Below are 27,037 nucleotides of genomic sequence, written 5' to 3'. Positions count from 1 at the left end.
ATTAAGACCACAACTGGTGGCAGATTTTGAATGCATAGGAACATAACCAAACATGAATCAGTATATGATATAAAATGGAAAGGACATCAAATGAGAATGAGTTGAGTAGAGAAGACGTGTGAATTTTACAAATTACAGCTATGTACAATCAGGATTTTGTTTGAGTGCATCACAAGTCATCGACAAGAGGATATGGCCATAACACAATCAAACATACGCTAAACTTGCAGAATGTGACTCCAAGCCAAGCATAACACAACAAGATGTGATTAGAACATGTTTGGTAGTGCTTAAAAACAAGTCAAACTTACTTTTAACTTCATAAACATGATTTTTAAAGTTATTTTTCTTCTAACAAAACTTGTTTTCCAGAAATTTATTTCCAAAAAAAAAAAGTAACTTTCAAGCACAAGCACCATGCTCTAATCATCATTATCACTATACTCCGAAGAATTTCCATCAAAATCGGATTTGATATCAAAGTTTATGTTCTCAGTTCCCACATCTCTTCCCGTGGATTTGCCACCTGCTTCTAGACTATCTTTTAAATCGTCAAGAATAAAGGGTTCTGCTAGTTTCCAAAACGATGTGGCGTTGCTCCCAAGGAATCCTATCCAAAACACTCTATTCATCCTTTTAACCCGGCAGTCTAAAGATATTAGCTTCAGTGTTTTGACAATCCTCTGGACTCCCTCTTTACTTGCCTTCAGCTTTAGAAGTATGTCCCCCGTTGATGTCCTATGCCCCCCATACATGTACCAATATGCAAGAACACGAGGTGATAACCACCGATGGATTAGTTTAGGAATTACCAGCCGACCCTGGGCTCGAAACTGCTCTGCATAGAAATTAAAATGAGAGTGAGATATGGTAGAGAACTGACACGGAATATCATCTTCATCATCCGCCAGCTTATCAGTACAAGCTAACCACTCACGGAACTGGTCATGCATATGTCTCTTTAAAATGGAATGTACGATAAGGTTTTCTTTGAAAACAAAATGAAAGAAGTGATTCCTTTTCTCCTCGTCCACTTCAATCGTTAAGCCACCCAATAGCAAACCCACAAGTGTTTCTCGCTGTTCTTTGCTCAGCTTCATGCTTGTGGGCTTTTCGACGACTTCCCAGTGCAAGCTACGCACGTAATCGAGCTTTTCTATCAATGCAGAATCAATGTCAAATTTCTTCTGGCGCATTAAATCGTATATCTTTCCGGCCTTAACATTCTGTTCACAGGTGAGATAGCCCCTCAACATAGTGTTGAATGAACGAGTATTGACACCAATCGCTGCATTACCAAGCATTTCACTAAAAATCTCTTCAGCCTTTTCAAGATTGCTGATTTGCACCAATGAATCTAAATACATACTGTAAACAGTTCGATTGGGACGACAGTTCTCAAGGCACTTGAAGAAAGTTGACTCCAATTTATCATGTAAGTTTAAATCGGAATACATTTCCATTAAATGAATAAAAGAAGGCATCAGGGGTTTCAATCCACTATCTATAAACTCCGCCGTGAGAGACTCTGCAAGTTCAGTTTTTCGAGTTTTACACAATACCTCAATGATCTTGTAGTAAGCTGTTACACTAGCAGAACCCACTTGTTCCTTCATACCCCTAAATACTTCCAAAGATTTCATAGGTTGTCCAACCCGGGAATAAACCTCCATTAGATACACAAAAGCTTGATTCGGAGGATTATTATTACAAGAAAGAAGCTTTATCCATGTTTTTTGAGCTTCATCTAGATAACCTTCCTTAGAACAAGCTCTTAACACTGACACGAGCACTTGAGTACTCTCTTCAATCCCCTTGGAATGCATCTCGTTTCTTAGTGATTCAATCCTATTCTTATCTATCTCGTCTTGATAGCTGTGGAGCCATATAAGTCCACCGTAAATATCCTTGTGTATTTCTAGTCTAGACGTTGTCAAACTGTGAAAAATGAACTCCGCTTGTTTAAGATATTGTTTACAAGATCCTCCTGTTTTGCTCACAAGAGCACTAAATAAAGAATTGTGTAAGCTAAGTCGAGGCTTATAACCTCCCAAATGAATCATGCGATTGAAAATGCTGCAAGCTTCGTCCAAACAATTTTGGGAAGATGAACTAAGATAAGCAACAGTCAAAATGTGAAATGTGGATTCATTAGGAATCAGTCCCTGATCAATTATATCATCAAAAATCTCCCGACATTTCAAATATTTTCGCTCCTTACCCATGTAATCGGCTAACTTGGTAGCAAGAGCAAAATCAAATTTAAACCAATGTTGCTGCATCATCCACTTGTATACCTGAAAAATACAAGACCAACCTCATGTTTCCTGGAAAATTTGTAGAAAATTTTGTCGAACTCACACAAACCGCAGATCCTCTCTGGCAGAAAAAAACTATTTAGCATCATATACAGACACACTTCTTTCTAGAAATGATAGCAGTACATGCAACCAGCTATAATTATGCCTTTCAAAGATCCATTTCAATAAATTTAGACTATATTTGATGCTGTGGAAGGTAAGATTAAGCTTTCAAAAACTCTCTCTCTCATTTTCCATTATTTCAATCAACTGCAGATCAATCAAACATTATCCTTATTGAATCATAATTATAGTACTAGGAAACTAAGCAGGGGGGCTCGAAATCTTACACGAAAAGCAGCCTCGTTTTCGCGAATCCGAATGCAGTGAACTGCAATGAAAGTGCAATCCTCTTGCCTAATCCATTTGCGCTGCGCGTTGAGCACTCGAGTAAATGTACCCTGTTTATGCGCCGGAAGCTCCTTACACAGCCACGCCAATTTCGAACGCCGCCACTGTTCCGGTAATTCCTCCAGCTCCTTTATCTCCACTGCCGGAGAGTTAGATCGCTTCAACTCGTTCAACTCAAAAGACTCATCAAAATTGTAACTTTCTGTCTCCTTTTCTTTTGCTTCTTCGAAATCGTACACTACCAAGTTGCTGGAGGAAACGGCGGATGAGGGGAAATTCTGGTGGGGTTCAGGGAGGCGGCGGCGATGGAGGGAGGAGGAGACGGAACGGAGAAAAGTGAAGGAAGGGCGTAAAGAGGATTTGTGGGTTTGTTTAGAGATGATGAAGTAATTACAAAAATGGGGTTGTAGAGTGAGCTGATGAGGGTTATGGGTGCTGCTTAGAAGCATTGCCATGGCGGCGCCGTCGACCGGACCTTTATCCTTAGCAATAATGAGAAGTCACCACTAGCGCCCTTAGTTGAGCTTGAAGTTGTTTAAAAAATGATAATAAAAAATAAAAAATAAAAAAAATTTAAAGGATAATATGATGTCCATAAAGGTCTTCATAATATTCACGTCAAATTTCACGATATTGTTATTTAATTCTCCAATGATGTTATATCACTTGTAGATTATGGATGTCCTTATGGGCACTATAATCTATATGTAACATAATTAGATATTTTTACAAATTTTGATATAAATTTAGCCCTTGTTTTAGTTCCATTTTTGTCTGAAAATATGTTTTGAAATAGTAATCCTTTGGAGAATATATGATTAAAAAATAATTTTTTATTTACGTGTAATATTATTTTATGAAAAAATGTGTGATTAAAGATAAGTATTGAAAAAATGATTGCCCATTTAATTTGTGTTTCAATTTTCAATTCTCTATTTCGAGGGTCTCTTTTAAAATTTTTAAAAGCACATTTGATTTGTAATTTTGAACGTTTAATTTAAAATTTTGAAATTATAATATTTTTAAAATATTGATGACTCTTACAATATTTTTTTCTCGCTATAAAAGTAAAATAAAAATAAAAGTTCAATGAAGTAGATTGAGAATATTTTTATCCATTTTATCTTTATTTAATTAAATTTTTTTATTTATTTTCGAAAATGCATTTTCAAAAATAACATATCAAACACGTTTTCTGTATTTTACAAAACTGAAAACAACTTGAAAACAGTAAATCAAATGCACATTGAGTTTTTGACAAAATGGGGGCCAAACATCGAATCATATTCTAGAAAATTTTAACCCAAAAAAAAAAAAAANCATTTTTTGTCAAGATTTTTGTGCCGTTTTATTGCAATAATTATAAAATCTTAAAGTTATTGTACCAAAAAGTATTTTTTTTTATACTTTGAAACAACATTATTAGACTGAGAAGGCAAGAAAAATAATATTTATTTTTAGATGACGTTGAAGTCCAAAATGGCATGTAACGATTACGGTTGATTTTGTGCTTTATTTTATATGCGACCAATAATGACCGTTGTATCGCAACCTCTTACCAACTACTTTCGTTTGATCCAAATCGATACTAATAAGTTTGATAATATTATTAGACTCAATTTGGTAGCAATTTTTCATCCAAAAAAATTAAATTTTTTTCACCGTTATTTCATTATTTCAACCGTCTTTTTATTATTTCTTCATTCACAGATGGGACCTACGTTTCTCTATAACAGTAAAAAAATCAATTCTCACAATTACCACCGAACAGGCCATTAGAATGTTCAGTAAAGAATTTGTCACTCTTAGCCCTTGTTTGAGCTTTATTATTTTCATTAAAATACATTATTTAACAGTGATTTGATCATATTTTAGCTACACTTAGGATTCGTTTGACATAACTTTTACTTTTACTTTTTGTAGAAGGTTATTTTAAATTTTTGTTTGAAAACTAATATTAAAAGTAGTTTCTATTCCGAAAGTGCTTTCAGAGGAAGTCACATTGAACCAACATCCTCTAAAAACTCTTCTAATCACCAAAAACACTTTAACAAAATTAGCCAAATAAGTCCAAAAGTAACTTTTGAAACTCAAAAACTGCTTTTAACTTTTCAAAAATCATGCCAAACGGGCTCAAACAAGTGCTTAATATTACATGTAATTCAAACTTTTTTTTCTTTTTTTTTTTAATCACGCATTTTTTGGCAAGAACGGCGCTCCAACAAGTGCTTAATTTTGCATTACTAGAAAGTTTAATTTTATTACTTGTAGTTTGTGGGGAAATTATTCTTATCCCATGGTTGCACATGATTGGGCCACAGCCTACAACCAATAAGGGCCGTTTAATCACTGGGCTGCCTCGAAATCAACTTTGACAACCAATCAAAAGCCTGTAACATTGTATTTAGCCGGGCCCACTAGAACCTTTTCTCTCTTTATTTACAAGGAATATCCAATCATATTCCACCACGTGTGTACACAAGATTTCATTCTCGTGCGCCTCCGTAAAAGGACCTTTGTCCGCGAATCCACAGGATAGATTCGCCATTTAGGTACAAGGTCTTTGTCGTCATTCCAATTGGTCCCCGTTTTATTGTTCAAATGCTAAGTTGACCCTCAATCTTTGGAGAAAGCAAATTATTCCTTAACGTTTTACTATAGTCTCTGAATTATAATGATTGACCTTTCAAATTTATATCGACTAATTACATTGTACTCACTCATTTAAATTCTAGAAATCTAATGCTCACTTCTCAATTTGATTCAATACTTGAAAATTTAAGCTCTGTTTGAACTTCATTATTTGTGAAAAATTAGTTTGTAATAGTGTTTTTTTTAAATGTATAATTAACAAAGGAAAAAATTGAATTTACATGTAAAATATTATCAAAAGAATGTGTGATTCGAAAAGAATTTGAAGGTTTTCTAAGCTTGCAGGACTTGGCCCCTGTTTAGTTTAAATAAAATTGGATTTTTAGCGAATTTTGATAAAAGGTAATGAAATATATAATTGAAAAGTTGATAAAATTTTGTTGATTCTATAAAATGTATGATTAAAAATGAATTTTAAGAAATGGAGTCAAATATGGACTTATTGTGCAGCCATAATAAAAAAGGGATCGAACTTTTTGATACAAACACACACGAAGAAGAACATAGGCAGTAAAATCGCAAACGAAGAGCAAAGATTCTTTGCCCAGTTATGAGCTTGCTCGTTCTTGTCTTGTGCTCGACTGCTCGACTATAATATATTACCTTTCCTTAACCGTCCTACCTTTCCTTTCTTTCCAATACTTGGGCAATATGGACACAAAGATAAAGTCGAAGATTAACTTGGTTTAGGGGCACATAGTTGGAGAGCAGTAGTGCAATTTTTGGTATTGAAACTGCCACCTGTATTACACTGATTCAGAGAGTACAACTACTATAATCGTTTCCTTTTTGTCCACTCAAAAAAGTTTAAAAAATCACCAATCTTTGGAAGCATGTAGAAGAAGATGGTGTGATTTTAGCTCAAAAGCAAGCTTTAATTCACGAGTTCTCTTTTCTCCTTACCCAAAGAAACAAATTTAGTTTTATATTTGTAGATATATGTGTATCTATGTGTATGTGCGAGCAATATAAATTTAGTAATGTTATAGTTGAAGTGACGCACTACAAAACCCTAAAAAAAGGGTAGCTGGGAACTTGATTATTGTGATCTGTTGCGGAAAGTAGAGGCTTCACGGGATCAAGCAAAGTAACTTTATCTATCTCTATCTTCAGCTAACAGAATTCAATGTTTTGATGGTGATTTTGGGCTTTTGAACTTGTGGAAATTTGAAGTTTATTTTTGGGGGTTGGGAATTTTCGGTTGGATGGATCGACCGGCGGGGATGGCGGGACCGGGAATGGATATGCCGATAATGCATGATAGTGATCGGTATGAACTAGTTAAGGATATTGGGTCGGGTAATTTTGGGGTGGCCCGGCTCATGAGGGACAGGCAGACCAATGAGCTTGTGGCTGTTAAGTACATCGAGAGAGGTGAGAAGGTTAGTACCTCTATATTTTCTATTTCCATATCTTATTCTTTGAGCTGTAGTTTTGATATTACTTTATATTTTGGAATTCAAAGTCTCAGTAAATTTTAATTTCTGTCTTAGCTATGAACATAAAGGAATTATGTGGCCGACCCCAAATTTGGAGGGAATTAGATTTAGTTAAAGGAAAGAGGATTGGGGTTTCGAAATGGTAATAATCAGATGAATTTGGGATTTGTGATCTTGTAAATTTTTGGCCGTTTGGAGTACAATGCAACTATGCATTGAATATTGAATAAAAAGGAAATGCTGGAACTTCTAGATTTAAATTTTATTTTTCTCCCCCTTCTCTTTTTCCGTGATTGGAGTTTACTTCCACATTCGATTCATTGCTTGTGAATAGGCAGTATTTTTTTCTTTCAAATTCTAGTGTTTGATGAGATGGGATCGTGCTTTTATTTCAAATTCTAGTGTTCAATGATATAGGATCATGGTTTTCATTAGGAAAACTTGTGTAATTCTAGGCATCATAAGCGAGAGGAGTTATGTTGTATTTATAATATGGTGTCAGGCTCCCCAAGTATAACTTTGCTTGTTTTATTCTCAATTTTACATGCTATATGACAGATTGATGAAAATGTAAAGCGAGAAATTATCAACCACAGATCTCTGAGGCATCCCAACATTGTCCGATTTAAAGAGGTAAATTCATTTGCAAAATATAAGTGTGTTTCAATTATATGACTTGGTGGTTCTCATCACGATAAGTTTTGTTCTAGGTCATATTGACGCCTACCCATTTGGCTATTGTCATGGAATATGCAGCTGGTGGAGAGCTGTTTGAACGGATATGCAATGCTGGACGGTTCAGTGAGGACGAGGTACTTCTACTGCATTGATTTTGGTTGTCGATGGCTCCCTGTTTATGTTAATGATGTCACTGCTATAAATTCTGCTGTAGGCACGTTTCTTCTTCCAGCAACTCATATCGGGGGTCAGCTACTGTCATGCTATGGTACTAATAAACTCTCTGTCTTAGTGATCCTGCTTAAACTAAAATGAAGATACTTGCTTACCTGCAAACTGATATGTGTGTTTTTTTTCTTTTTCTTTTTTTTTAGCAAATATGTCATCGAGACTTGAAACTAGAGAATACTTTATTGGATGGAAGTCAAGCTCCTCGTTTAAAAATTTGCGATTTCGGCTATTCGAAGGTAGATGACGGCTTTCTTGTACCTTTTATTTTTTAATTGTTGGATAAATATTTAGCTCGCATTTGAGACAGCATCGTGTTTCTGGATCCCTTTTGCTTGAAAACGAGTTGTATTAGATACTGGGTAATTTCCGAAGGTTCTCACGAATCATTATATGCAAAAAATGCTCCGTCGTTTTAAACTTTAAAAGGAAACTGTTGGTCATGAACATATTTTTGCCTTCATATCCCTGGTGTTAGCAGGGAACTAGATACTTCTCATTTATCTGGTTTCTTTGTTGTGTGTAACTATTATTATTCACTTATTTTCAGTCCTCGGTGCTGCATTCCCAACCAAAGTCAACAGTTGGTACTCCTGCATATATCGCTCCCGAAGTGCTACTAAAGAAAGAATATGATGGCAAGGTGAGTAATTTATAATGCTTCAATTCTTTCAGAGAGCTAGTTGAGCAACTTGCTATTCGTTTTTCAGTATTGCAAGTTGATCAGACAAGTTGCATGATTGGCTTGTGAAACAGAGGCTTTCATGTTTTTACAATGTGATAGACTCTTCTGTTTTTCCAATTTTTTCCATGCTTCCAAGATGTTTCTATACAGAAATTTTAAAACCTTCCTGGGGAAGTTTCAGTCTCCGTTACCTGATGGTAGACTTTTAGCAGTGCAATTTTGGACAAACAACACCAATTAGACATAATAGAGGCATATTGAAACATTGATGGTGTATGTGTTTGTTTTTTAAGAAGCATATGACAAGAAGATGCAGGTGGAAATGATTAGGGAAGAAAGGAATTAAGTAGATAATAGAAAAGGAAACAAGAGGGAGAAACCGTTCATTTTGCATGGAGATCTTTGAGACGAAGATCCAACAAAAGAGAGAAGGTATGAGGTGAATGTGCCTGATAAGGATGAGAGATATGAGAATAAGACGAGATAATAATTGGTTCATATGCATGCATAAAGAAAGGTGAGTATATGATTTCAGAGATGAAATGTGTGGCTGATGCTGGAGGGCAAGGGCGTAATGAGCTTACTCGACCCAAGCTAGATTGTTCAAGGCTTGAGCTGAATTACTAGGCTTATGGAATGTACAAGATAATCTCATTATTTTAAAACCAAGCTTGAAGTACTTGTTTGCTTAATGAGCAAAGCTCGTTCATGGCTGAAAATGTCTAAAAGCTGAAAAAACATGTTGTTAGCTTGCCTGGCCTCAGCTCCCAACATGATTTTCAATGAGCTTGGGACGAGCCATGTGCTCTAGTTGATCTCTTGCAATTCAAACCTGCTTATAGCCATGAGGGTAGGGATAGGGATGGTGTACACAAACATTTAATGGAATAGCGGGTAAAATATGTAAATTTGTCTAGTTGTCTTATTCTTAAGTCATTAGTATTGAGTAACAAGTTAAGATTTCCTCTCAGCATATGTACTTATTTTATGTCTCTGTCAAATTTTGGGATTCACTAATCCGTGTTGTCAACTATATGTATGGATAATCTTTAGATAAACTTTCTGTCTTTTATTCTTTATAACTACTGAATTTGCAAAATACCAGTATTCACCAGCAGATTAAGTTCTTATCTCCTGTGCCAATACTCTTTCAGATTGCAGATGTTTGGTCCTGCGGAGTAACTCTGTACGTTATGTTGGTTGGAGCTTACCCTTTCGAGGACCCTCAGGAGCCCAAAAACTTCCGTAAGACGATACAGGTACTATTAAGCCTGCCATGACTGTGATTATTATCTTATTAAGATTGCTTATTGAAATACCTGCTTCATTTATTGCAGCGAATCTTGAATGTTCAGTATTCAATTCCAGATTATGTTCATATATCTCCAGAATGTCATCACCTGATCTCAAGGATTTTTGTTGCAGACCCTGCAAAGGTTGGTTAAAGTTTTGTAGATTTGTTTGCGTACGTGAAGATTCTTGCTCTTATTGCGTCCTTAGGTTTACTATTCCAGAAATAAAATTTTGTTTATTCTTCTGTCACTATTGAACTTCTTAACTTGTGTTTTTATCATTCGTATAGTGTGTGTTTACCTTTTTGCTAAGCTCATGACTCTTGGTGCTGCCATTTTGTGATAACAGGATATCAGAGAGACTCTTTTCTTATTTTAGCGTTTTAGGTATAGCATATTGCAACTTAAGTCGTCTTACATCTATTACCTTGTGGCAGAGGATAAGTATTCCTGAGATCAGGAACCACGAATGGTTTCTGAAGAACCTTCCTGCAGATCTTATGGATGAAAACATGACAAACAACCAGTTCGAGGAGCCTGATCAACCGATGCAGAGTGATGCTGAAATCATGTCGATAATTACTGAGGCTACTATCCCGGCAGCCGGGACTACTAATCTAAATCAGTATCTTAATGGCAGCGAGGACCTTTACGACGATATGGAGGAAGATCTTGAGAGCGACCCTGATCTTGACATTGATAGCAGTGGAGAAATCATTTATGCTATGTGATTGTACGATGTAAAACCGAAGGTGAACTACACTGTTTGATGAAAGGGTAGTGGCACTGTTTGATGATGCTTCGTTTATTTTAACAAGAACCATTTGTTCCTCCATGTTTACGCTGCATCTGTAACTCGATTCAGTGGTCGAGTTTGTGTTTCTTTGAAACAATCTTTAGCCATTTCAAACTATCGTTTATGCACTCGTTTTGTATATATTTTTCTTGTTCTTCAAGCACTTTGCAGTTGTTGTTGCTCTCGCTTAATCTGCCTTCTCTTTAACACTGTTGTGTATGAAATTTTGCATTTCTGTCTTTTAATTGGAAACTCATGGAATGTGGCAAGTGGTATAAATTATTTAGGGATGCTAGGATTAGTGACAATGGACATTTGATTCATCTATGCCACCTTTCTTATATTGTCAACTACTATCAAGTATACCGTATCGAAAGTTATGATGGGTTAAAAACTGCATCAGAGATGGTTTGGGGGTGGTGTGGTTTCTGATGGGTTGGTTGAAGAAATGATTTTTTCCCCTTAATTTTCGTACTTTTATTTAATTTTTTTTATTTGAAAATAAAAATAATTTTGTCTTTTCGAATATATATTAATAAGAGGAATTTACTTTTAATTTCTTAAATATTGATGGTAAAAGTTAGACAAAAAATTGGTTATGAGGAGGATTGTTACTTTCGTCAAAGTTAAGACTACGTATGCAATTTACTTAGTATGAAATTGTTCTCGTGTCCACGGTGGGTAGGATAAGATTGTCTACTTGTTGATGTGGCAGGATAATTTTAATTATGGTTCTCTCTAAGTAGGCAAGATTAAATTATTCACTGTGGGCAAGAACATTTCCGTTACTCAGTAATGGGCATCAATGGTTAAACTTTACAAATGCGAATTCATAAATTGTATGCTTATTGTTTATCAACGTGTTAAAATATCTGCATACGCTCATTAAAACTCTCCGCACGAGGTATGCGTATGATAATGTGGTTCACTCATTTCGTTGACCATATATGCGTTCTTAGATGTCAAAATGTTTACACATTTGTGTTAAAAATTATGTTCAAATTAGCCTATTAAAGTTTAACCCCTTTTTATAACTTTCAAAAAAGTGAAATAAAATTTGAGCCCAACAAACATTAAATCAACCCAAATCACCAAAGTCCGTAAATTATATATAGCAATTTGTAAGTTTTTGATGTTTAGAAAATTTAAAAAATCATTACAAATTTTTTGTATGATTATAAAATATCTACGACAAGCTCGAGCTTCCTTCTTCGACCTTTTTCTAGTTTCACTATTGAGATCTTCATCGAGTTATAGAAATTTGAAGGCATATTTTTTATTTTTTGTAATTTTCGCCTAATCAGAACTTTGAAAATCCTTTAAATGGGTATCCATATGCTTATAATACTTGATACTCGATTGAAACACAATCTCACATATTATGTATTAAGTTGTGTTTAGTGTACATAATTTGGGTACATAAGGATGTCCATACCCCTCATATGAAGTAAGACCCGCGCGAGGTGGCCCTCACCCCATATGAGGGGTGTGGACACCCCCAATGTATATATTTTATGTACACCAAAACTTATCCTTATATATTTTATAAACTTGCTATATAAATACTTCATTTTTCTCTGGGAAATTAACTTTAAAGGGAAATTGGCACAAATGGTCTCAAATGTTTATTTTGCATTTTTGGTCCAAACCTTTCAAACTTGTACAAATGGTTCAATAAATAAGAATGTGTTGATTTTTTCATTATTATTATTATTATAATTTATTGAGGAAAAAAATAGTAATATTAAGGACGTGCGAAGTTTGGATGTAAAATTATGAATTTAATGGTTGGATACGAATTAGTAAGATATGCTAAAGTTTGGGACTGGTCAAAAGTGAAAGAAAATTTACCAGAAAAACGACAACTAAAAATGAATATAAAGCATTACATGGAAAAACAAATTTCTAATGTGCACTTCCCTACCTGCTAAAATTCGTTATCATCTTCTCTTTTAGACATCCAATACAGTAAACCATCAATATCTTCAAGCTAAAACCTTCTTGCTTGCTGGCCGACCAGAGGGATGAACTACTTTTATCGCTTCCTAAAGAATTCTGAAGATGTAGATAAACCTGATGGATATATGCATCTCGAAAATAGCTTAGTTTCGTGATCCAGCAACCTCTCCTACCTACACACTGGAAACGATACTAAATAAATATAAAACCAAGATATAACATTTCAAGGATTGCCAGAACCATATCGAACACATCAATTCAGAAAAGTGTGAAGTCAGATTTAAAACTGTAAAGTCGTTCTTTATTTAGGCATCAAAATATTTTCATATCATGTCAAAGAGTAAAGGAACTAACAACTGTCTCCGACCACCCTCAACAAGTGCAGAAGAAATCAGTAAAATGGAGGTGCAGCACATATAGCGTTACACATACACATACTGATGCAGGCGACAGTACGAATATTATAGAAGAAAGGGAAAGGGAAGAGAAGAAGAGAAAGGGGAGGGGGAGAGAGAGAGAGAGAGAGAGAGAGAGAGAGAGAGAGAGAGAGAGGAATATAGAAATTGGGAGAGAAATCAGTTTATTTTGAATATCAAAGCTTGTCAATTTCATCGCATAAGCCCCCTTTATATAGAGTTTCAAAAGACCCTATTCTAAGGAAGGAAATACTATAAAATCAAATCATAATTATGTTTCTAAAATAAACTTTAAAAATGAAAACTAAATAATATGATATCTTTATATAATATTGCGTCACATACACAGCTTGTATAAGTAAGGATCTTCCATCTTTCATTAAACCCCCGTTTGGTACCCATTTTTTTCAAAATGTATTTTTCTCTCTTCTTTTCAACCACGCATTTTTTATTAAAATAATATTACACGTAAATAAAAAAAATTTCCTTATTTTTCAACCACACATTTTCCATCAAATTACTATTCTAAAATACATTTTTACATAAAAGTGACTCTCAAACATCCCCTAACCAAACACAGTATGACCCCAAGTACGCAAAACACAAGACTGGGCATGCATGCTATACTCTAGAAGGGTCTCTTATGGATCATGTCATTATATGGATCATGTCATTATTATATGGGAGATGAAACTACGAAAATTCCTTTTGAATGAGAATGAAATGAGCCAATGCAAAGATTTGATGAGAAAGTAAAAATTACAGTGGTAACTGAAACAAATGGTTAAAAATGGGGGAACGACAGTGATCTTCAAAAGGGTTATGGTTCTTATTTCGATTGTGTAAATGCTGTTATTGGTTCTATTTATTAGTGTTCACCACACGTGACAGAGATGGTTTTTATTTAATTACAGAAAGTAGATTGCAGCATAGAGAGAACAAAAAAATCTCATGTTTTAGGACCTCTAATTATTAAAGTAGTTGAATAGGAGAGGGGGGGGGGGGGGGGGGGGAGAAAAAGAAAAAGAAAAAAAATTCACATTTCAGTGGTTATATTACATATTTACCTAAAACCATGAACAATGTAACAAGTAAATTCAACAAATGATATCTATATAACCAATAAAAGAAGCATTCTAGAAAGAAAATCAGCTTCAGAAAAGACACAAGGTACTATTTTCTCGGACATTTCATACCTGTTTAAATATTTCAACATTAGGGCCTAATTTATTGACCGTGCACTCAGTAATCAGGTGCTGTTGTTGATGATGACTTTCCAGGCTTTCTGTACAATAGAAATGCAAACCATAAAATCCTCGACAATCCACCATTTGCAAAGTGTGGAATGAATATACGCCCCCAATACGGGTAATATGGGCCGGGCAATTTAAGCAAGGTGAAGAATAGTGCAATGGCAACCAGATGCCAGGGGACTTCTGCATTCTGCAATAACATGAAGATAACCCCTGTCAAAATACAAATCTAATTCTTCCTTCTAAGGTTTGATTACAATAAAATGCTGAAACAAAGTCTCCATGTTATAGAATAATGAACTGTTCAGACAATTTCATGAAGTCATTTTCTATGACATCGCCCCAAAAACTAGAGAGTTGATATGATCAAAGGCAACAAAAAAAGATCAACTAATTACAACAAATAGAGGTAGTACAATAAAAGGCAAAATGAAACAAAAATAACGACAACCATGAAATTCATTAACAACAAACACAAGCATACAAGGAATGGACTATATAACGTTGTCCAAATGGTCTATTAATCCCTGTATCAAATTCGAGCTGTGAAATCCTAGCCAGTATCTTGAGTGTGTAGATTATAGATCAGTTAAGGATCAAAGAAAATTTTGTTATGTATTAATACCATCTATGGGAACTTTTATTCAGTATCCTTCAATTTAATATGTTAAATGTTATACAACATACAAAATTCACCTTGAGAGATGGAGATGAGGCAATGGCTGCTTCTCTTAAGACCCCAGCTACAGCGACACCAACCAGAAATGGAAGTGGAACGAGGAATAGCTTCTTTTCATGTGCACAATAAGACATCTCACTAATGGATGTAATTGTGAATACAGGTAGAGATAAGTACTTAATTACTGCCAAGACAAGGTCGAGAATGAGTTGAATGAAATTTCCTGATGCCTTCTTCCAGGGGAAGCTCTTGACTGGCTGAGGAGCATTATCCCACAATTTTCTTGACTTGTCCATTATATATCCAAATTGTAATTTCCCAGGTTCATCCGACTGTCCATTGACCATGTTCATAATGCACTGAACTGTCGGACTAACTCGGCACGTTCCACTTTTTTTGAGACTCAACATGCAACTACCTGGCCTATTGCATAACGGCCAATTCTGTCATAACACAACAAATTTGTAATCTGAAACTCGTAATCACATGGAACAAAATTATATATTCAACCTACAAAGTTATGTACTTGTGCATATTTAAATGACATATCATCACAGCCAAGCTACAGTGTACTTGACAGTAGAATCACTTGGTAGTTCTATAACTCGAATTACCAAGACAAAATAACCGAAGTTCCAACCACTTCCAAAGGGAAAATCACCCCCCTTAAACCAGAGATGAATGTTAACCACATGGGGCATTTCTCATCTATGATTTATTTTCATCTTTTGCTTCGGAGCTATGGTGGCAGACGTAATAGAAATTATCTATTCATACAGATGAAAACTCATTTTCGTTGTAAAGAAAAGCAGTTCTTTGATTTCTATAGTTTCTGCAATTCCTTGAATAACACCTAGTTACACAAACACCTCGACAATTCCTGCAAAATCATTCTAATTGCTTCGGATTAAATTCAAGAGAGATGCATTATTGCAAGAGAAAATAAAAATAAAAACCATATCAAACTTCCACTCTGGCATAAAATCGGAGAAATTTTCTTTTCATTATCCATTAGCACATTTCCCTTATCAAATTTCCCATCAAGCAACCCACCCCGGACGAATGACCATTTTCGCAAATTGAAGCAATTCATTGAAACAGAGCGAAACGCTACAAGTTAAACTAGAATTACCTTAATTCCCTCGAGCCCATACACAGCAGGAGAATTTAGTTTGTAAGCCATATATATTTCCTAGCAGAAGGCTGGAAATCGAAATTCAGCGAGTGGACGAACAAAAAAAATAAAAATAAAAAATACAGAATTATCAACTTGATATTACTAAAACCATTTTACTGTCTCCAAAAAAAACTTCAAAACCCGACTAAAAAAATGAAAAATCCTTACTTTTTTGGGATTACTGAAATCTAATCATTTTACCTTCTTGTTAGCCGACGGAAAAGGAGTTGAAAAACCTTATCTATATAGCATACTGTTGAAGGGTTTAAGGGTAGGAGCCCAGGTTCGGAGCTCTTGGGTATAGGTTTTGTTTTCGTGCACTGAATTTCAACTCTCGCCCAAAGTGACGTAATCCTAACATAATGGTCAACATAATATCTTATTATTGTACTGTTTTAAACACTCTTTTAATATTTTTATCCAATCAAATCTTGTCAACACGCATTTTATCATCCTATCCATCAACCACTTTCTAACTAAGTGGCATAATAAAATATGTGAATTAGAATAGTTTGATTAAATTATAAGTAATTATAATACGTGGAAATTGGAACGTATTTTTAAGATTTCTCTTTTCCTTCTCACGAAATCTTGATGAAAGGTGTTATGTATTAGAGTCGAAAGTTGCTATCGAACAATAGATTAGTATGATTCGATCCATACCATCTTGGGAACTTGATATAGTACTTGATCTTCTCTAACTAGAAGTCTATTGAGATGCTATCTCATTGTGAACAATATGGATTCTAAAGACGCATATTTATTCATCATTGGAGGTGGCAGCGACGGCGAGGAGGTGATTTTATTTTATATTACGGAATAATCTAAGATTACATGTTTTTCAAGAAAAAGTACAACCCTCAAAAATTCATCTCGAGAAGAATGATCTTGGATTGGCACACAATACTATATTTACAATATCGTGGGAAACTAGAAATCATAATAAACAAGATTTTCTAACTTCCTCTTTCTCAATACTATCCAATGTCATGTAGTTCGTCCTTTCCTTTTTATTTTTTATTTAATTTTATATATTTTTTTTATTTTTTTTATAGGAATTTCATGTGGTCATCTTGAGAGTCCAAACATGGCATCACTGTCAACTTTAACATAAAAACTAGGGAAAATTGCAGTAGAGGCCCCAAACATTTAAAACATTAGCAGACTTTTTCCAAACCTTTAATTTATTGCAACCATCACCCCTAACCTTTAGAAACGTTGCGACGGAGGCCCTCTTGGACAGTTTTCATCCAATTTTCTGTTAGTTGACTAAGAATTTTTACTTTGTCCATGTTTTTAATAATTTTGAAAGGGTAAAATAGTAACTTCCATTTATTACATTAAAATAAGTGAAAAATTAAATTAGAAAAAATAAAAAAAAAGGGAAAAAAAAGAAAGAAGAAGAGGCCAGTCGTCTTCTTCCTTCCCAACCCCCACCAAAATTCAATTATCGCCACCGCCACCTCCCCCTCCCCCTCTGTTCCTACACCTGAGAACAAAAGTTCCAAAGCTATAACAATTGTGGAGTATGTAATATAATCTATTGAGGATCATAGTCAAATGGAAGAAAAATTGGATTCAAATTTAAAATTTCCAGTTTAGTATCATTTGATTTTGTTCTTCAACAGAATCTCCCTCAACTCGACAGCGTCAACCTCTTTGGATTGATTTTTCGGCATGTAATATCCGATAATTAGATCCGGCACCCATGAGGTTTTGGTCGATTCTTTCTCCCCTTCTTCAACATCACATTCGAAGCCCTCCCTGACACTGCTGGACACACCACTCTGTGATGATGCGGCCACATATCCCCTTCTGTGCAAACAAATCACAATCGATCAAAATTATACTCCAATCTATAAACCAAATTTTAAAATCCAATTAAAAAAGCCAATCGTCTATAAGCTTGGAAGGAATGGACATACATGTGGAACACAGGGGAGGTGAAGGCAGCAGTGGCGGTAATTGATTTTGGGTTCCGGTTTAAGGTGGAGGAGGACGAAGACGACTGGCCTCTTTTTTTTTCTTATTTCTTATTTCTTCTAATTTATTTTCTCACTTATTTTAATGTAATAAATGGAAGTTACTATTTTACCCTTTCAAAATTATTAAAAATATGGTCAAAGTAAAAATTCTTAGTCAACTAATAGAAATTTGGATGAAAACCGTCCAAGACGGCCTCCGCCGCAACGTTTTGAAATGTTTGGGGTGACGGTTACAACAAATTAAAGGTTTGGGGAAAGTCTGCTAATGTTTTAAAGGTTTGGGGCCTCTGCTGCAATTTTCCCTAAAAACTAACCAAAAATCTTGATGTACTTAACCAGCAGCCCAAGATGTTTCAGCAACATCAGAGAATTTTTGTTCATGCCTGAATGATAGTTAAGTAAAGTAATAACTCAAAAAGGGCAGGAAATTAGAAAAACCAAAATTCAATTCTTTCCTCTAATTATCATTATGACACTTATTATTATTTTCTAGTGTAAATAAATAAAAAATCAATATTTTTTTTTATCGGAAAAAGAATATCTCAGGAATACAGACATAAAGCACAACAAAATAGGACAAGTACTCCATTGAGCCGATTATGTCGAACTGAGCTTGTGAACAAGTTCTGCAATTGAACATCGGCAGGTGCCTAGTAATTCAGCTGTTTGGACGCATCCAATGGCTTCTCGACAGGTAAAGATCGCTCTTGATTACCTGCAATCAAAAGCACAGTAATCCTCTAACAAGTGTTGAGTATATGAACTTTGATGTCAAAATTATGATTGAATTTGCATTAGGACAAAGTCTCCAGTCCTAAATTTTGTGTGAATCCGAGCAACAAAAACATTTGCATATAAATGTGAATGTGAATGTGAATGTGAAGGGTGATACAGGAAAATACAAAGAGAATTCAACTGAGGACTGGAAAAAAGTAACATTGTTTCTCTGGTTCGGGCCTTCTACCTACCAAAAGTAAAACTTTGTTGGGCAGTCTGGCACGGATTTGGGACAGCCCGGTCCAGGCTAAACCAGTAACTGTGCCTTAAAGATTTCGAATTCACCAGGTAGAGGCTAGCCCGGCAGAGGCATACCAAAAACAGAGTCATGCCAAACCAGTTTACACCTCTATACCTCTCATCACATGGCCTCAAATACAGTAAAACAGTAAAACAGTAAAATAGAGTTCGTGGTGTCACTAGTGGAGGATAATCGAGTGGAGAGTAACACATGTAACGAGAACATTAACTTACGTAATACTCAAGGAAACAAAGGCATGTAAAGGAGTCCCATATTCTCAGGATTTCCCATCATCAAGTTAAGATTCTGTAATGCCTGACCCGAAGCTCCCTTCACAAGATTATCAATCTGCATCATGGCACTTGGAGACTGAGCAAAGAAAAAAAAAGTAAAGATCCTACATAATCTGGACTGGATGAGAAGAACTTACAACAGAAATTATTATTGCTCTTCCAGGGATTCGATCCGGGAATACATTCATAAAGCAGTAATTAGATCCTCGAACATGTCGAGTATGAGGAACTTCATTTTTCTTCAGCACAATCACGAATTCTTCATTCTGTGAAGCAGGATAACAACATTTTGACAATCAGTTCTGGCCAATTAGAAAATAAATTTTCATACGCCAGTCCTGGAATAATAACATTTTTTACATTCCTCCATCTTTTGAAATTAAAGTAACACTACTAGAATAACTCTCTTTTCACTTAAGGGTAAGGCGAACGTAATTAATCAAAGCATGTTTAGAAACAAAAAGTAGCTTTTTGAAATAAGAAATAAATAAGATTTTAAGCTTCCCCAAACATGTTTTATTGAATGGATCAGTTACCTCATAAAATGAGCTCAAATGCTGATATAAATCCTTAATTGACACTCCTGGGGCCATTTCCACATATATAGTTGATTGCATACCACGACTCTGGAGAATAACAGAAGCGAATAAGAGAGAGTGATAGCACAGACTATAAATCTTAGTTTAAGTGTTACCATCGGCATTAAGTGCGGAGTGAAGCTAACAGTAACTTCTGAATTTGCAGCATCTGACAATCCTTGTTCAATTTCCGGCACTATAAAATGAAAACAATTTATTAATGCATTTATAATCCAAACAAGATGACATTAATTTGTTTTAGCTTTTACAAAAATGCACAAATCCATAATCTCCAAAACAGACAAATAAAATGGATTCTATAGTCACTGGAGCATGTTTGGTTAAGCTTAAAAAGTTTAGTTATTAGTTTATAAGTAAACTTAAAATTTTAAAACAAGTGTTTGTTTCCTATTGATTAAAATTAGAAATAAGTAATTTTACTTTCAAAAAAGTAACTTCATTTTTAGTTGAAGTAAGAAAAAGGTAACTTTTCTTCAACCTGTTTGAAGACAAAAAATTAAGTAACTTATCACTCATTAATAAGCTTATCAAAACATGCTCGATAAGGTGACAGCAAGAAGGAAGGCATGGGCATAATATCTCTTAAAGTAGATGGCATTTATGAACCCCCATGAAAAGGTTCATATGGTCAATTTAGGCACTTGTTTAATAGTTTTTGCATATTAAGCCCTTGTTTGGCCCCATTTTTTAAAACTCATTTTCAAACACACATTTAATGGGACCCACAATATTCATCAATTTTTCAACCACACATTTAATCAACTTTCATCAAAATCTACTTAGACTAGCATTTTTATCCAAATCAAACAGGGACTAAGTATTATCAGAGAGACTGATTATTGAATTCCTAGAAATTGATTACTCACCATGACGATGCCTGGTAATACCATAAGAATGTATGCCTTCTGCTATTTCAGTGTACAAATTTGCTTCTTTAGCTCCACGCCCTGCATGGCGTAACAAATATCAAAAACTGATTCATTGCTGAACATAACAATAATAGTTTTGATAGGGAAGGCCATAGGAAGGCTGTGAACATAATTTAAACCTGCTCCGCTAACACCAGATTTTGAGTCAATGATAATATTCTTCACTTCAATCAGTTTAGCCTGCAACCATTTCATATTAAAAGTTACGCCTCAGAGTCCGGTGGATCTGCCCGAGTATTTCAATACCTGGAACTACTCATTATACATCGAGTATTTCATAAATGGAATCATTCAGATCCACATAAATTATTGGAACCAAAACCGAATCGTCAGTTCTAGTTTAGTTCTACTCATAACCCTTTTTTAAAAACCTTGAGCAGACAATACAAATTACTTTTTCAATATCTAGCAAAAATAGAAGAAATAAATCATGTCACCAAATAACATCCAATATCTAGCATGATAACATCAAATATCTAACATAATATGTAAACAAATAGCATCCAATATCTACCAAAGCATAAACACCAAATTGAATACTCAAAGAACAAACCAAAAACTAGAAACCAACAATAAGTACTAGATTCTACAAATGCCAAAAACAACATAAATTCATTCCTATAAAAACATCATAACAATAATATGGTCGACTTCTCTTTCCATCCCAACATTTCCCTTGCGTCCTACTGAATCACCGAATCACTGGGTCGGGGTGAATAAATTGTAAAAAATAGAAAACTTATAAAAATTACATGAATTCATTTACCTAAAAAACAACATAAATTCATTCCTCTAAAAACAATATAACAATCAACTTTTTTGACTTTTCTTTCCATCCTAAAGTTTCGTTTGCATTATATTGGGTCATTAGGTCAGAATAGATAAATTATAAAAAATAAAAACTTATAAAAATGACAAGTTCAACTTTAGAGTTCGATACCATGGTTCCAGTTCAAGAATCAAGAACTGTCCAGCTCAATTCTCAGTTGCCATTCCAAAGTTTTTCTTGGAACCAAACCGGATCTTCGGTTCAGGTTAAAATGCCCACCCCATCAAAAGTTCAATCTTTGCAAACTCTATTGAATCCAAAAGATATATGGAAAGGGGAATAATATATGCCCATATCAAGCACGGTGAATTTCAGGTTTGTCAAAAAGAAAAGATATGAGATGCTAGGGTTGGTCGTCTGCATGGTTCTTGAAGAGAATTATCAAGAATTGGAGGGAAATGTATTAAGGAAGAAAAATAGCCAAAATCTTGTTTGTTATGCTGTATATTCCCTTCAATAATTTTGTACCAAACTAGAGCTCAAGAACTAATTAATCTCATTTGTATCATTAACACATGAGCATGTGACTTTGAACTCCATCAGTTACCAATAAACTACTCAGTAGAATATGACGCCAAGGAGTAAAAACCAAAGACATAGTAACTATTCGAGTATCATACAAACAGATTTTAGTTAATATAATGATAAAAAGTAGAAAATGAGTTCAAAACTTCGGTAATATTATTTATTTTGTCTGAACAAGATCAACCCCTTCTTCTCCTATATTTCGCATATGTTTATGTAAAAGAAGAGCCATCTAATTACTCAATGCAGTTAGGCAACCTAATAAAAAAGCACTTATTATAAGAAACAGACATGCCTTTAACAAGGGAATGAGAGGAATCTGAATAGAAGTTGGATAACAGCCAGGATTTGCCACTAGACGTGCATCTTCGATCTCTCTTCTAGATATCTCCGTCAGACCATACACCGCTTCTTTCTGTATTTTACCAACAACAAGAATCGTTCACATGTAAAAAAGGCATAAGTGCAAAACAATCTGTAGATGTTTCACAATGAGAAGATTTATTAAGATTAAAATGCATCAGAAGTTTTTCAACGAGGAGAGGTCCATGAGAATATTAAATCAACCTGCAAGTCTGGTGCTTTGTGGGGCTGACCATACCATTCCCCGTATTTACCAACATCTCGCAACCGAAAATCCTACATATAACCAGCTTTTATGACTTAAAAGGGAAGTAAAATAAAATTAATATTATCAAAAGGACGTACTTAAAACATTAAATAAAATTTGCATTCAGCAAATACCGCTGAAAGATCGACAATCTTCAAATTGTTTGGAAGACCTTTTATAATTTCCTGCAAAATGAATAGGGTAGTTAACAGTATCAAGCAAAATAGCTGCATGTTAACAAAGTAACTTCAAAAATCAGAAGTAAAAAAGTAATTTCAATTTTATAAATGGACTAGTTTAGTCACACGGTCCGAACTAAGGATTTTCTCAGGCGTCAAAGTGTCTGTCTGAATATGGAAGACAAGAAGAGACAATTAATGAACCTGAGTAGTTCCATGAGGCAAACAACAGAATACAGCATCCACAGTAGAAAAATCTGCATCCTTGACAGCAACCATATCTGGCAAATCCTGTAAGATCGATGCGCAATATCATCTTATAAGGAAGATTAAAAAGATAGTCAAAATGAGAACCCCAGCACGTTTCTGGCAAAATGCAGCAGAGAATTGATCACACAATTCTTGCTATGAAACTCAAGAAATCAACACAGAACAGAGAATAGAAAGTGATGCAATAGTCACAAATATTTTAATGTGATTCGACTGTAATACTCTCCATCCACAGGATGGGAGGAACCCTTTCAATATGAAGAAGTAACAGAATTTATCAGTACACAAGCAGGCCTTACTCTCCCTCACAATGCATAACAGATCACAGAAAAATCACAGTGGCAATGGTAAATATACAAAGGGAAAAGAGTTGCAAAGTAAAGAGAGAATTTTTTTTTTTTTTTTTTTTTTTGGTAATAATTCTTTCTGATGCATATCCCTTTTTACATTAATCCGCCCAATTCAGTTCCAAGAGCTGATTACGCAGTTAGTTGCAATTCTTGATGTACCAGAATCAACTAACTTGAGGACTCCAACTGAATTTCCTTTTTATTCCAGTTTGTCCCCCATTTGTGAAGTCAGAAACCTTGTATCACATTTTCTCACTTTCTATTAGTACGTCGAGATATATACATATAAAGGCTCAACCATAACTAGGCGATAATCATAAAGAAAGTCTATACACAGAAGTTGGGCATAAAAATGCATGCAGACACAATCTCTCGCGTGCGCGCACACAGACTATATTATCAAATTTGCCAACATTCACAACACATTATGAAGCACCAGGATCGTACTTGCGTGACCAACTGAGGAAAAACAGATCCGATTGATTGGCCAGCTTTCCTATCTGCAGTCATCAGAGTAATCTCAAAGTTTGGATGATTCGCAAGCAGTCTAATTATCTGCCAAAAAGAATCATTTCATTGATGAAGCTAAACCCCATAAAAATTAAACAAAAAAGCTAAATCCACACTGCAAAAGATTAAATTTTTTAACTAGTGACAAAAACAAATAATTGAACACAACAGAAGAACTAATAAATTAAATACATTATACCTCAGAACCAGTGTAGCCACTCGCTCCAAGAACACCAATTCGGAATTTTACTGATTTCGGGGCCTTAATTTCCATAATATTCAAGCTTTTTATGGAGGAGGCCACTGAAGCTCTAACAAATTTTTTTCTCATCTTTGAATCCTTAATTTCATTCTACAAAATTAAAGACATTAATTTACTTGCATAAATTACATAACCCAGATTCTCAAAATTATCAACTTCAACAATGCTGCAGCTAAAAATTAACCTCGATGACTATAGCTAAAACATATCTAAATTTCATTTTTTTCCCATGAAAATACATTTTGAGTATTTACCTGAACCTTGAGAAAGCAACCTCCATCACAATAACTTGAACGAAAAGAAGCCGAAAAACCCATTTCCCCCCTGATTTTTGTTTGAGTATGAAAATTAATAACAAGAACAGATGTAGGCTTCAATGAGAAATGTGCAGTGACAAAAAAAAATAAAGATTGTTTGGGCTTTAGGGGTTTAGGGTTTTTAAACCCGAGTTCTGAACCATAATTTTTAACAACTATGTGATTTGCTGACTTAATTGTCCAATGATCACTGAACTTACGTATTTTATTGAAGTTTAAAGTATCGAATTTTGACTACTCAACTTATTCAAACGTTATTTGTTGACATAACTTTCATTTTAAATCTTTAACAGAATTGATGATGTGATTACTAGAGATCACATGTGTCGTCCCGTCACATTATTAAACTATGAGGTGATCGAATTTTGGTCATTAGCTTTGAAAAACGTTTTCGATTACTCAATAAATTTTTAAAAAGTTTTCTATTGCTCACTAAACTTTGATGTGGTCTAATTTTGGCTATCAAACTTTGAAAAACGTCTATTTTAGCTAAGTGACGTAAGACTTCTACTTTTTATAGATGAGCTTCCTTGGAAATACGAGGTTCCTATCGTTGATAAGTTTGTTATCACCCAATTATTTTCAAATGGGTTCGTTTAACTATGTAATAAAATATCACAATGTGATAAAAAAATCAATTAAAATTACAAAAATCCTCTAATTCCAACTAAGAATTCGCCTAGACCTTTTGGAATGGCCTTTCCAATAACGAATTATTCATTTTATCACTTAATAACTTATAATCTGATTCTTCTAAAACTTTTCTAAGCAAACAAATACTTCCAAAAATTATCCAAACATATTTAAAAACATTTTCTTAATTTCATAATCAACTTTAGATTTTTCGAAAGACTAACCAAACAGGCCCTATATGTATGTTAATGTCATGGTTTCGCCATCAAACACGAAAATAAATATATAATAATTAAAAAAATTTAAACAGTGTTTTGATATCATTTCAATCACATTCTTCAATAAAATAATATTGTATGCAAATTCAGAAATATTCTTTATTTTTTTAATCACATATTTCCTATCAATACACTATTCAAAAATGTATTTTCCCCCAAAAATGGGGCTCAAACAAGAGCACATTAAAGTTCACATATGACATATATCTACTAAATTAAAAAAATTGTAAAATGGCCTGTCTCCATTTACATATTATTAACTTGTATAAAAGTATTGTTTGTCATGAAAATCCTGGATTCTTCACTTAACCTATTGTAATCATGGAATTATTGATCATTTGGTAGAGCGTGAGATAATAAATTATCATAATTATGGAGAACGTGAGATTCATTCAAAATAAGGACGAATATTCCTATTTGTTGATAGGAGATTCCACCATCCAATGATTCATTTGAAAAATTGCTAATGACCTTAAGCAATGGATTCTTCCACCTTCATCACTACACAACATAGATTTTTTTTTTTTTTTTTCAGAATGATTTTATGAGCGATATTTTTTTTAAAGAATGTGTAGTTAAAAAATAATAAAAGTTGAATCCACGTATAGAATTATTTTATTCAAAAATAAGTTTAAAGTATATAAATTTTAAAAAATCTATAGCAAAACTGAGCTACATATCCAAAAATAATTAGCCAAAAGAATGTTACTTATGTTGAAGCTTTAGCTTCAACCTTGAGTGCAAATTGTTGTCACTATTTAGAGACTCTTGCACTACGAAGGAGATAGTCGTGGCAAAAAGTCGTTAACCCAGAAATCAAGAATTCTAAAGTCGCAAATGACATAAATATCTTTAAAGACAGCAAAACTAAAAAATTATATCATTATGACTTGTCATATTTGTTTTTTATTATTGTAATTTCTTTATCTTGAAATCTTTTGTCATTTCTTTTTGTATTATATAAAAGATTTGCTCTCTATTATTTTTCTTAAAAATTGCAAACCCAAAAAAGTGACAACATATTTCCCTTAATAATCTAACAAACAAGATGTTGATATTTGTATGGCCAATTAAAATTAAAATTAACTGAATATGCATTTTTTTCAATCGTGTGCCATGTTAATCATTTAGCCCCCGTTTGAGCCCCATTATTTGTCATTACATTAAATTAAATTTCTCTATTTTACTTTTAACCACACAATTTTTAATAAAATAATATTATACGTAAATCAAAAAAATTTCAACCATTCATTTTTTAAAAAAATACTATTCATCTTATTATAATGCCAAATAATGAGGCTCAAACACATCTTTAAACTATAATATTGGTATTATATAGCAATAAAAAGTAAAAATGGATAAGGCTGATTGAACCTTCTCAATAATAAGGTCAAATTCAAATTTTTGAAGCTGGTCCAAATTTTCAAATAGGATAAGAAAGAAGTTACAATGACAGGACAGGTCCTGTCCTTGTCGCTCAGGTGG

The 27,037-nt window shown here is 34.1% G+C and overlaps 4 protein-coding genes across 8 annotated transcripts; 1 reads left to right on the top strand and 3 right to left on the bottom strand.

Annotated features, from left to right (window-relative positions):
- Window positions 1–245: 245 nt before the first annotated feature.
- On the bottom strand, window positions 246–3,230 carry LOC111394554 (pentatricopeptide repeat-containing protein At2g15820, chloroplastic). Its single transcript, XM_023020417.1, has 2 exons — window positions 2,651–3,230; window positions 246–2,297 (listed from the first exon to the last, which is right to left on the bottom strand). Exons 1-2 carry the CDS (start codon window positions 3,164–3,166, stop codon window positions 423–425), a joined length of 2,391 nt encoding a protein of 796 aa, XP_022876185.1. The 5' UTR covers window positions 3,167–3,230; the 3' UTR covers window positions 246–422.
- A 2,929-nt stretch (window positions 3,231–6,159) lies between these two features.
- On the top strand, window positions 6,160–10,644 carry LOC111394553 (serine/threonine-protein kinase SRK2E). The gene is made up of 9 exons (XM_023020415.1): window positions 6,160–6,745; window positions 7,361–7,435; window positions 7,513–7,614; window positions 7,695–7,748; window positions 7,855–7,947; window positions 8,259–8,351; window positions 9,548–9,652; window positions 9,731–9,829; window positions 10,123–10,644. The coding sequence occupies exons 1-9, from the start codon at window positions 6,569–6,571 to the stop codon at window positions 10,414–10,416; spliced, it is 1,092 nt and encodes a 363-aa protein (XP_022876183.1). The 5' UTR covers window positions 6,160–6,568; the 3' UTR covers window positions 10,417–10,644.
- A 1,663-nt stretch (window positions 10,645–12,307) lies between these two features.
- LOC111394552 lies at window positions 12,308–16,321 on the bottom strand. 3 transcript variants are annotated; one of them, XM_023020413.1, is made up of 5 exons: window positions 16,167–16,321; window positions 15,921–15,991; window positions 14,806–15,231; window positions 14,053–14,299; window positions 12,308–12,620 (listed from the first exon to the last, which is right to left on the bottom strand). In XM_023020413.1, the coding sequence occupies exons 2-4, from the start codon at window positions 15,969–15,971 to the stop codon at window positions 14,099–14,101; spliced, it is 678 nt and encodes a 225-aa protein (XP_022876181.1). In that variant the 5' UTR covers window positions 15,972–15,991; window positions 16,167–16,321; the 3' UTR covers window positions 12,308–12,620; window positions 14,053–14,098. The 3 variants fall into 3 exon arrangements, with proteins under 3 accessions (XP_022876181.1, XP_022876182.1, XP_022876180.1); XM_023020414.1 differs by having other exon boundaries at window positions 12,308–12,613; XM_023020412.1 differs by lacking the exon at window positions 12,308–12,620 and having other exon boundaries at window positions 14,078–14,299; window positions 16,134–16,291.
- Window positions 16,322–17,555: 1,234 nt separating this feature from the next.
- Window positions 17,556–24,791, bottom strand: LOC111394550 (probable N-acetyl-gamma-glutamyl-phosphate reductase, chloroplastic). 3 transcript variants are annotated; one of them, XM_023020411.1, is made up of 14 exons: window positions 24,579–24,791; window positions 24,262–24,414; window positions 24,000–24,107; window positions 23,137–23,223; window positions 22,888–22,938; window positions 22,711–22,782; window positions 22,439–22,558; window positions 20,909–20,969; window positions 20,727–20,807; window positions 19,956–20,035; window positions 19,798–19,887; window positions 19,399–19,527; window positions 19,202–19,316; window positions 17,556–17,780 (listed from the first exon to the last, which is right to left on the bottom strand). In XM_023020411.1, the coding sequence occupies exons 1-13, from the start codon at window positions 24,639–24,641 to the stop codon at window positions 19,209–19,211; spliced, it is 1,203 nt and encodes a 400-aa protein (XP_022876179.1). In that variant the 5' UTR covers window positions 24,642–24,791; the 3' UTR covers window positions 17,556–17,780; window positions 19,202–19,208. The 3 variants fall into 3 exon arrangements, with proteins under 3 accessions (XP_022876179.1, XP_022876177.1, XP_022876178.1); XM_023020409.1 differs by lacking the exon at window positions 17,556–17,780 and adding an exon at window positions 18,386–18,665 and having other exon boundaries at window positions 24,579–24,790; XM_023020410.1 differs by lacking the exon at window positions 17,556–17,780 and having other exon boundaries at window positions 18,386–19,316.
- Between the last annotated feature and the right edge of the window lie 2,246 nt (window positions 24,792–27,037).

The sequence above is a fragment of the Olea europaea genome, chromosome 5 (genome assembly GCF_002742605.1).
Source record: "Olea europaea var. sylvestris chromosome 5, O_europaea_v1, whole genome shotgun sequence".
Lineage (NCBI taxonomy): Eukaryota > Viridiplantae > Streptophyta > Magnoliopsida > Lamiales > Oleaceae > Olea > Olea europaea.
Note: the sequence above shows the minus strand (reverse complement) of the source record. Positions and strands in the feature narration are given on the sequence as shown.